At 37.1% G+C, this 12154-nt stretch overlaps 1 protein-coding gene across 1 annotated transcript in view; it reads right to left on the bottom strand.

Moving 5' to 3' along the window:
* The window catches only part of LOC145680822 (gamma-aminobutyric acid receptor subunit alpha-6-like), a 663305-nt gene that overhangs the window by 103710 nt on the left and 547441 nt on the right, over positions 1–12154 (bottom strand). The window contains exon 3 of the mRNA XM_081751910.1: positions 1408–1631. Coding sequence (XP_081608036.1) covers positions 1408–1631 — 224 coding nt within the window. The remainder of the gene's footprint in view (positions 1–1407; positions 1632–12154) is intronic.

Raw genomic sequence — 12154 nt, forward strand, 5'->3', positions numbered from 1 at the left:
TTTTGGACTTAACGTACAGCAGACGTATAACTGAAAACGCGTGTTTTATTATACTTTCTATATAAGTGTTCCATCTATACGTACTTTCTGTATGAAACAATGTAGGCGGTTAGGATCTCACATACAAATGGACGTATACAACATATAACTTAGCTGACGAAGGTAACATAAGTATATGCATGTGATATACATAAAACTGTTAGATGTCAGACATTCTGCAACCTCATGATGTAACATCTAAAGGCAGTGCCTATGTAGCATACGGATAACGTATGCTCGGTACTGATTACTATAGTAAGCAAGAGGATACCGTATATTTGTACGATATACCGCTGTCCGGAGAAAGGTTTTTTTCTCTGTGTACGACGACGAGCAATGTTTTCGGCATTTCCCTATCAATTCTCGGACCTGCTGACCTTCCCATTCTTCGCAAGCGAAGAAGAATGTAATGCAAAACAATTTAAAGATCTGAAAAGTATGCAAGTTGGAACAAAAGGAAAAAGTTAGTGTGGATTACTTCACAGGTATTGTGGTTCATTGTGCGTACAGGTACTTTACAATTGTTGCATAAGTTTTGACCTTCAATTCGCCATTGAGCCGAAAATCGGAAAACAGCTTCGAGCTGCTAAAGATTTATCCGTATACAAAAAATTCGTTGTTTAGGTGAATCTATACAAAAATTTAATGACACAGACACGCATTATTATATATTAGCTTTCGGCTATCTGGGAAATCCTGCAGATCTCCTCATTTGCTCGGCCTACGACCTCTTACCTAATATTTCAGGCTCTGTTTCCTTCTTCGTACTGCAAGAATACGTTTATGGCACTAATCCTTTGCGAAAACTTTAAAGGTCTTTCTTCTTTAGAATACACGTTTCAACCAAGATGAAATTATAAATACCCATGTCGGCTCAAGTGCTATGTTCGAGAATTCATTTCAAATGGTTTACCCGTTTTACCCTGATGATGATAGTGACAAATTTGAAGCAATTTTTAATTATATATATATATATATATATATATATATATATATATATATATATATATATATATATATATATTTATAATAAATGCTGACAACTTTGTATCGATAAAAAGACAGAGTTGGTTGAGAAATAGACACATTTTAGTTCCTTTTATTTCCTTGTTCTTGGAAAGTTGAACGAAACGGCACATACTTTTCTTGTTCATTACTTTTTTTTTCAAATTTAAGAATGAGAATGCATAAATACAAATCCACATATTAAAGCTCAATTCTGTGCCACAATGAATTTTGTCGGTAGACCGGGATATAACTTCACGGGACGTATGCGAATACTGGCCCAAACACTGTTTCATTTGATAAAGAAAACATCTACAATTGGCAAAAGTTTTTACGCTAAGCTAAACCTGTCCAGTTACTTACCTCATGGAATATGTGAGTACTCCATCAGTGTTTATCCTGACAAACTTGTTTGGAACGGTGATACTGTGAAGGTAGGATTTCTTCCCGTTAACAAAATAGGTGTCAGGTTTCCACACTTTCTCCAGGAATAACCAGTTCATGGAAAGTTCTTTGAGGCCACTGTCATTAAACTTCAGTCGAGTGTCCACCCACTGCTGGCGAAAGTAGCAATCCATTGCGTAAGTCTGCAACGAAACAATATAAATACGCGTAAAGTTTCTTCAAAAAGAGTGTATACATTGTAATAATTAATATAAGTAAAATCAAATGCATTATGCTAATGGAAATAAGTAGACGGGACAGGCTTTCCATCTGTAATATTTTCCATAAGTAGAAGCTTTGCTTTGTATACACTTAAACAGGAACAAACTACAAGGTCTGTATGATAAGTAATGAGACTCGCCGCGCCGCGGCGCGCGTGTCGCTGGAGCGGGTTTGTCGGTGATGGAGGATGTAGGGGGGGGTCCGAGCAAAGCAACGCACCGCGCGTCAGTTGGCTCCGAGCCTTAGTGGAGCGCGGACAAGCCTTGGACAAAGCCCTTGTGAACATTCTTGTCAGGGCGGAAAATCAACAAACATGGAGGGTTCCATCGAACAGCGTTATGCGATCAAATTTTGCGTTCGCCTGGGGAAAACGGCTACTCAGACGCTTTCTCTCATCACGGAGGCCTACAAAGAGGAAGCCCTATCCAAAGCCCAGGTGTTTCGTTGGCACAGTGCGTTCCGGAACGGCCGGGAAAGCGTTGAGGATCTGGAGAGGGCTGGACGCCCGACAACAGTGACTACGGACGAAACTGTGGCAAAAGTGAGGGATCTCCTGAACTCAGACCGTCGATTATCGTTGAGATTGATTGCTGATGAACTCGATATGAACCACACAACAGTGCACAAGATTGTGACGGAACAATTGGGAATGAGAAAAATCTGTGCGAAACTGGTGCCGCGAGTGTTGACTGACGAACAAAAGCAACGACGTGTTGATTGTTGTCAGGAACTGTTGAACCTCATGAACAGTGACCCTAACTTTGAAGATGACGTCATAACAGGTGACGAGTCGTGGGTGTTCCAGTACGACCCTGAAACGAAACGTCAAAGCGCGGAGTGGCACACTCCTGCGTCCCCGCGCCCCAAGAAGGCCAGAATGTCGAAGTCAAAGGTGAAAACAATGTTGATTGTTTTTTTTGACAATGTGGGGGTGGTCCACAAGGAGTTTGTACCCCAAGGACAAGCCGTCAACGCCGCCTTCTACAAACAAGTCCTTGAGAGACTGCACAGGAGCGTCAAGCGGAAAAGACCGGCGATCGCTAGCCGGTGGAAGTTGCATCACGACAATGCCCCTGCCCACACCGCCTTCTTAGTGACCTCCTTTTTGACCCGGATTGGGGTGGAAGTCCTTCCACAACCACCCTACAGCCCAGATGTGAGCCCGGCCGACTTCTTCCTCTTCCCGAAGCTGAAGCCACGCTTGAAAGGAACCCGTTTTGCAGACGTCACAGCCATCCAAGCAGCCGTGACCACATTTCTAAAGGACATGCCGGCTGCTGACTTCCAGGGGGCGTTTGCAGCGTGGAAACATCGATTGCAGAAGTGCATCGACGCAAGAGGAGAGTACTTCGAAAGCTTTTAAGTCCCTGTACAGATCAGATCAATAAAACAATGTTTCCAGACCTGGTCTCATTACTTATCATACAAACCCTGTATTTGCTGAGCAAAACAATATATTCACATAAAAAACTACATACGTGTTAGTTGGCAAAACTGTAACACGTATGTAGTTTTTTATGTGAATATATTGTTTTGCTCAGCAAATAGTTTGTTTGTGTTTAAGGCTTTCCATAAGACACTGTTGCACTGCTCATAATATCGCTGGACCAGAGGTGAGGTTCTTTCAATTTTCAATAGTATGAAGCCACGCCTCCTCCCCTATTCCAATATACTAGTTACGCCAATGATTACAATATAAGTAAAACAGAGAATAACAAGCATTTTTTCTAGTAGTGCATGCATCACTATTAGAACTCTGTATGACATTGTTAGAAGTACGTATATCATCGTTAGAAGATCCACCCAACAATTGACTCAACCTGGTACTTGACTGTATGAATTTGTTAATATCCAGTAAATAAATAAATAAACAGTATCATCTAGCAAAATAAAACTTATCGACCGCTATTACCAAAGAACAACTTACGTTTTCGCCATACAAATACATATTAAGACTATTAAGACAAGGATATGCTAGATATCCGAAACAGTTACAAATTATAATTTAAAATAAAGTAAAGTTTTAAGCTTTGGTCAGTGTCTCTTTTGTTAAAACAAATACATATATCTCTTTTGTCTCAAAATGAGGAAGACGTCGTTGACTCTCGTCAGCGATCGTGAACTGACGAATATTTCTGGATAAAAGGAACAGGAATACACCGCGGAAGTCATTAATCTCCACAAACTGATAATCACCTCCACAATCTAGAATGCCTGGGCTCTGAGAGCTCCTTTATCCTTACCATTCTCTAGGACACCTGGTCTCTACAAACACCTCACCACTTCTCTAGGACGCCTGGTCTCTGAGAGATACCTACTTACACATTGGCAGCAAAAGTCTTGATTCCTATCGCCCTAATACACTTGGTCATTAGGCTCCAACAAATTCACACCAGCAAACCACCAAGATATCTAGAGGAACTTATACTTTATCTGTAATATTTGTTACTGCTGTAATATACCTAGGTATAAGAAGAAACTGTTATAATAAGACATGATTGGGAATAATCCAAATAACCATATACCATCTTTCAGTTCATAAATTTATAATACGCACGAGATTTACATTCAAAAATGTCAATTTGTTCATCTTGACGTTATCTATCGATGGATCCATCTTTGCTCAAAATGAAATTTATCAAGTTCTTCAAAATGTGGGACTAAAACTTAATTAAATGTGCTAGTACTCTCATGTTGCTAGTTTCTTCATGAAAAGCTTGATGAGAATGTACCTCAAGATCAGTTCCATCTTAATAGATCTATTGTGATTATCATAAAGTATCAAGTTTCAGATTCAAAAAATGTTGTTTCACGATTTTCTCGAGAACTACTCATGAGGATTTAGACTTAATAATATCATTTTGCTCAGCTGAAGTAGATCTCTCGATTTACGACTTTTGTCGTTGACGTACTATTATAGATGTATCGTCTAGTTATTAGTATCTCGTAGTGGGACTTAAATATTGTAATGTTAGTATAATCTTTCATAATAAGAGGTGTATGGTTTTTGCTGTATAATATATTTTCCCTTTTACTATAAACATGAAATCGGTACTAGGGTGGTTCGAAAAAATATTTTTTCTATTTCCGGAATGCTATAGTGCGCAAAAGATGCTGTTGGTATAGACTTTTATTTATATATCTTCCGGTTCCGCATCGCCGTTGAAATTTGAAAAATCCGGTTAAAACAATAAATTTTCAATATTTTTTTTCTAAAAGGACTGAGGAATATAAGATGATGACCCTATATAGCTTAAAGGTTTCTTCAAGTATGTAAAAACAACTTTAAAATAAATAAACTATATTTATATAGTAATCTTCTGGTTGCGCATCGCTGTCAAAAATTTTCAAAATTTGCGAATTTGGCAAAATTTGAGTGTTTAACATTTTTTTTTCATTTTCTTATAACAAGTAAGAGAAGGACGCTACTCACACGAGGGGATGGCTGCACTTGGAATTCCACTACCCAATCAGCCATTCAATGATTAGTTTTTTTCTTTCTACAATTGTACAGAGTATTTACAAATTTATAATTTCACATTCGTCCCTTACAAATTTCCATTTTTCCCTTTATTTTTGTCCATTACTAATGACTTTAAACTCTGATTTATGCGAGGGCAGCGGTGGCATAGTGATAGAGCGTTAATTTCTTGTGTATGAGGTTCTTGGTTGGATCCCAGATCGCACCAAGTGAGTTTTGTGGTGGAGAAGCACCGTGAGCGTGCGTTTTTCGGGATTCTCCCACTTTCTTCATTCTTCCGTTTCATTCATTTCTCATCGTCATCGTTTCCTTTAGTCTACCCGGCATAACCGTGAGACGTAAACCTTAAAACATTCCGTTTTCTCTGATTTATGCGAAAATGTAGGCATGGATGATCTTGACAATAGTGTAGCTCTGATGAAGCCGTCTCTAACACTGTGTCCACACAGTATACCGGAAGCTTCCGTCACAAGCTTAACGCATCTTGCGACAGTATGAGTATGACATGGGAACTTCTTGAAATTCATAATTAACCTAGTGTCTGCTAAGAAACGACCGTATTTCGTTATTAGTCAATAGTCTTAGCAAAGGAGGAGAAGTAAGATTAGTAGTATCCCATTGTATTATTTCGATGTAATCTTTAGCTACAAAGTTCATGTTTGGTGGCAAAAATGTCTAATAGGATTTTTCAAAAGCTGCTTTCTTTGCCTTCAAAAGTCGTCTGTACCTAAGCTCTCGAATGTCGTTTTTGTTATCAATGACCATCGCCAAAAGTAAATTTTCGGGGTGAGCAAAGTAAGCATTCCGTTCTATAACGGGGTCTACAACTTATTTCAGTTCTTCTGGCAATATACTGCGTTTTCTGGATGGTTTCGTAAACATGTTGTAAACTTCGGTCAAATTGTAGCTCAACTTAATGGCATACCACATAGGCATACATAACTTTAAGATGAAGGTGACAATTTGCCTCATCTGAAGGACTTTCCACACCAATGTATAGCCGCAGAACTCTATTAGCTGTAGTGAGCCATCTTAAATGTGACAAAGGGCCAGAGTCACAAACTGAAAAGTCTTCAAAGCAGTGTCCTAACTGGATAACATTTGATATGTCCAGTAAATACAATTGGTCTTTGCTGAGTATCTGCTGTCTACTTTAGGAATCACACAATTGATAGGTCCAAATTCAATAACTAGTAGAGTGTGTGGACACAGTGCTAGAGACGGCTTCATCAGAGCTACACTATTGACAAGATCATCCATGCCTACATTTTCGCAGAAATCAGAAAATATGGAAAATGGAATCTTTAAGATTTACATCCCACGTTTATGCCGGCTAGGCTGAAGAAGGCGGTTATGATGAGAAATGAATGAAATGGTGGAATGAGGAAAGTGGGAGGAAACGGGAAAAAACCGAGAAAACTCACAGGGTTCTCACGTGCACAAAGACAAACGTGGAACATATCTTCTCAATTATAAGTTGATAGGCTTATAATAAGTGAGATTTGCAGTTGCGAAAGAATAATAAAACTTAATTTTTATTTTAAGTAGAATTTTGTTTTGACATTTGCACACAGTAAAAATGGTTGTGTTAATTCAACTCAATTTTAACACAGGGAGTGGTTCCAGCGTGACTACCACTATGCGGTGTTAGTTCAACACATATCCCGCGGTATTGGCGTTTAACAAATGGGGTGTGTTACCTCTTTAACACACAACCAGTGTTGAGCCCTGCCGTAAGCGTTAATGAACCACGAAATTACTCCCCCAAACTATGTGAAATCGCCTATATTCGTAATGCGTTTATATTATGCTGAGTCTAAAAAAACACTTTAAACAAGTAAAGAAAATGTACTCCAGTGGCCGGGGGGGGGGGGGACGAACAACTAACCTTTCAATTACTAGCCACGTGTTCTTCCGACTTGGCCACGGAGGCGATGAAGAAAACATCGCTTGTAAATGGATAAATTGTTGTGGTCTTTTGAATTTGGCTAATCAGAGTGCTCTTTTAAGCCGCGTATATTCGGCGATAACCGTTCCGGATAAGATAAAATCTGCTCACCATGTAGACCTAATTTTATAACAAAATGACTACTGTCTATATACTTTATTTTATAGTTCTTCCATATTCACTTTCAAATGATGGCGCCAGTTGCCATCTAATAAAGTTGATGCGTTTGTTGCTTCTAGTACACAATCGCTTAGAAAAAGAAGCAATAAATGCATCAAATGTGGGAGATGAATTTAGAACACCTAAATGACACATGCCAGCACATCTTGTGCTGTTAGGGTTTCTTCAGAAACATTATGTAAAACAATTGAAAACACATCGCGCGGTTTGCATTTTTAAATTTTGTGTATACCTGGATTTTTTAAAGTATTTCTTTCTACTGTGTTTGTATGTAGCTTCAATTCATAAGCTTTTATAATTAGATGTCCAACATATTTGGCAATCACGCATAAAACAACACCGAAGATTCTACACTTGTGTTAATTTAACACACAGGCTGTGAGTCATTTCAACTACCGGCATTTGACACACAACTCCAAATGGAGTTGTTCTAACCACTTGTTTGTGTTATATTTTAACACAATCGTGTTAACACATAGGCATGTCGTTGAAATAACACAACGTTTTTACAGTGTAGGAATATACTTCCTTACAACTGCTAAAATAGCAACCCTATATTAAATATTCCACTTATATATTTTGTAACAGATTTATTGTTAATATTATCACATGCATAATTTAAGTAAGTTACATTCTTGTCACCCCATTACTATATAAATTTTGGTCGAAGTAAAACGATAAAATCTCATGTTGACTCAAGTATTAACTGCGTTCAAAATTTCATTTTAAACGGTTCAATCGTTTCTTGACTCTAGCATTGTTTCTGACTCTTGGCTTTATGGATATTAAATAGGACATTAAAATATAGAAATTGCCCTCTTTCCCATTTAGAAATGAAATTTTTGAAAACGTTGCCATAGGTGGCAACTTATTTTTAATAACAAGTTTTAACAAGTTTATATAGTGAGTTTTGTCTGCCAAATTTGAGGAGCTAGTGAGATATTGTATTTTCCTCGAAGATTTTGAACATCTTCCACCCTCAGGACATTCTGTTCAATAAAAGTGAATGATAAATAGCCGATCTGAGAATAGTGATGTTTCGAAAAATTAAGTTAAAGTGGTGCAACCGTTTCTCTATGATGTGTGATACGTCAATTTGAATGTGAAGAAACAAGTTATACGAATTACTTCTGCCCCTTTTTAACGCGAAAGTTTTTAGCAAGGATGGGATAAATATTCACTTATTTTAATGATGATCTTATTCGAAGTTCAATTGAGCTAATTCGAAATTCTCCTGCAATATTTAACTTTTGACATTAAATTTTGAAGCCCGTCTCCAACTAAGAATATGGATTTTGCAAAAAAGTAACATGATAAAAATCCGGCCCAAGCTATGTATAAATTTTAAAAAAATGGCACATCTTCCCTTAGGAAACGTATACAAGTAACAAATAAATTATTACACTTTTAACAAAGATTAGTAATTTTAAAGGTTCTTCTCATCGTATTTTTATGTTTATTTTCAATAGTAAATAGAGTAATTTGCTGAAGAACTTTAAAGAAAATAAATTACAGAAGTCTTCATCTACTTCCCGTAAAAGAAAATTATTTCGTGAGTTTAGCTTAAAAAAACAAAATTTTAACTCGGCTTATACGCAACAAAATTTATTTAAATTTTGGTTTAGTTTCTGTTGTAGTATATTCTAACTTAAGATATCTTTGTTGTGCCATGAAAATGTTTACATTGACATTGTAAGTAAAAGCAGAGTCCACGGGAAAAAAGGGGGATGTCCATTTATACTAGTTTTTAAGGAAATGATTTTTTAAAAGTTCAAAACATTTTATTTCTTAAACTAATCGTGGAAAAGGCTTCAGATTTGGTTTACGAGTTGCTTATTATATTAGAAACTAGCTTGCAAAATCTTATGTTCAACGTATATTATTGTACGGAAAATAATACAAAGAAACCGACATGATGTTGGTTTGTAATGCGGAAAAAGGAGTCTATTGCAGGCAAAACAAAGGAAGAAAGAGGCAAAATTATAAATTATAATTTATAATAAATATAAATTATAAACAATATTATTAAAAATAGATTGGTTTCTTACTTTGTCCTTTTAATTCTGCTTTACTCCGCTAATTACTTCTTTGGTAGTTCCATATAGAAGCTTTGAGCATCTGGGCTGCACAAAACATTCAAAGATTGCAGATCCTACCATTTTTCTCCCGAAATAGTCAACTTCAGTTTAAAATAAAGAAAAAGATCTTGTAAATCACACCAATAATTATCGTGTTGATCATAGCATCCTATCCCAACCTGTTCTCAACCGGTTAAACCTAGTACTTTATTGTATATACAACGAACATTTTGGAAATGTACTTTCATCCTCGAATCAGTATCAAGTATGAGAGGGTGGGGCTAAGAGAACAAGTAGGGTACATAGGTTCATTGACTTCGTTGACCTGATAGTCAACGTCGTATAAACGACTATCTGACATTGCTTACGGAAAGGTGCAGTTGCTTAAGCAAGTTTGATGACATTAGAATGTGAAGAATCAGGCTTTGATTCAAGAGGGATATATTTTTAACTTATTTAGTACATAATAATTCATTGAATATACCTGTATTGCGCGCATGTCCGTGACAGAACAAGATAGTATGAAATTCTAAATTTTGCCCAAAGTGGACACCCCCCGCTTCCCCCTGGACTTTTCAAATGTGATTTTGGTTTGATTGTTGAAATCTCCAGCTTTCTTAGAAATAAATACCAGTTTCCTCTGAACCTCCTACGCAAAATATACTGTAGGTCAGATGAATCATATCTTTTATGACAGAAAACATAATATTTTCAGATATTCCTGCTTTTACTCTGCTGATATCGATATATGTATTTTGCATAAATTTCTCCCTATTTTCATTCCACAAAAGATACCCTAACAAAGCAATGTTTCGGGACCACTCAAATTGGCAGCGAAACAATTAACAAATTGCATAAAGCAGATGGTTAACCACTGTAGTCTGTTTGTAGTTATGGTATTTTCCCTACTTCCATCGGTTTTTAAATCGTTCTCTTTACATATACAAGTAAGGTATCAAATTTGAGACTTAAAATTAACGTAATTTCCTGTACTGTAGCTATGTTGTTTATCTACAACAATATTTTCATGTACAGACCGCGATATTATCGTTCAATTACCACCTTTGATTGTCGCAAAAATATAAGGAAACTAATGAAGACCTAATTTGAATTCATAGGAATCTAGGGTCACTTTTTCCGACTTAGTCTCTGTCAGTTTAGGCTTTTGTGAACAGAAGTATACAAAGGACAACTTGAACAGTGATTTGACAGCATACTCTAAGATCAGTCGAAGGTGTCCATGAACTTACAGTACAATTGGACAGAATTTAAAACTTTACCACTCCACCTCCGCTTACGATACTCTGTTGTTTTTTCCTCAGAAAAGTTGAGGCAAATGTGACTTGTAGCAAGTGGCAGCACATCACATACTTATTTTTTTCCAACTAAAGCTGAAGTGCAGGCAATTTGGCACTGCACCTTATTCTTATTCATTCTCTTTCGTTTTCAAGCTCTAGAACTCTCTTTATAATTGACAACACTTGCTCGCTCGTTTTCAACTCGGACAGGAAAAACGAGCTCAATGTGTAACTCTTATATGATCCATGGTACCTGGACCAAAGAACTCCCCCCAAATGCGTTTTGGAACCAGATAGTCAACTTGGTGGCGCCAAATATGGGCGGAGGGTCGTGACATAACATTTTTCTTGAGACAATTTTCAAAATTTTCCCCCCGCCCTTATCTTTCAAGATGTCAGGTTGAAATTTTGCATACACATTGTGGGAACATCCCTGTTTATCATTTTTTGGAATCTCTACGTCAACCCGCGCCCGGACCCGGGCCTGATGGGCTCAAAGTTTTCAAAAAGAGGATTTTTGGGAAAATTTCCCGATTTTCTCCTATTTTCCCGTTTCTGGTATATGACATGGGCATGCGAATGGTATCCTTTGAAAGGTTGATTTATTCTGAAGACATTGGAGTATTAACCACGATCTAGCAACAAATAGTCTTGTTTTAGGAATTTTTTACATCACGTCGTATATATATATATATATATAAAGTCACCTTTAGATTTTAAAAAATCCCGCCCTTAGCTTTGAAGATTTCACATTGAAATTTTGCACACGTATTGGGTATCTAACTAGAAATTTTTCTAATGATTTTCAGATCCGTATGTCAAACCAGACCCTTATTTTCAAACATTTTCGAAAAAGGGATTTTACCGGAACATTTCCCGGATTTTCCCCAATTTCCAGTTTCTGATGTATGATACGGACAAAGGATTCATACAGTCAGAAAGGCTGTTCTATTGTGAAAGAAACGAGGTATGAACAATAATCCTACGATAAATAGCAATGAAGCACCACCTGCTTAACTGAAAGTATAAAATTTACCTAAAAAAGTAAGGATCTTTCAAGGGGTAATATATTTTTCAGAAAGTCTCGTTTCCTGACGTCCTAAGAAGGTTCGGGAGCGTCCTGGGTAGTTCTGGTAGTTATATCTGGGTCTCCAATGGGACAACTTTAGAAAAGATTTTGATGTGAAGAATTCGATTGCTTCTAATATGTTATATTTCTACAGTTGCATAGATAATGTTAAAGTGTTCCTAGGCGTTCCTTTATCTTTCGTATTTTGTGTCTTTCAACTGGTTAGAATTTCACGCCTCTTTATAGTATCGAGGCTATATGAGAGGTGGACCTAGAGTTTAGAGCGGAATCCCAATCAACATAACATATTCAAAGGGCCAGTGACACATCCATAAGGTGTCTGGGCCACAACAACCGATTTTGATAAAACTTGGTAAACTAATAGGACAC

Source organism: Thermobia domestica, chromosome 3 (genome assembly GCF_964235325.1).
Source record: "Thermobia domestica chromosome 3, izTheDome1.hap1.1, whole genome shotgun sequence".
Classification (NCBI taxonomy): domain Eukaryota; kingdom Metazoa; phylum Arthropoda; class Insecta; order Zygentoma; family Lepismatidae; genus Thermobia; species Thermobia domestica.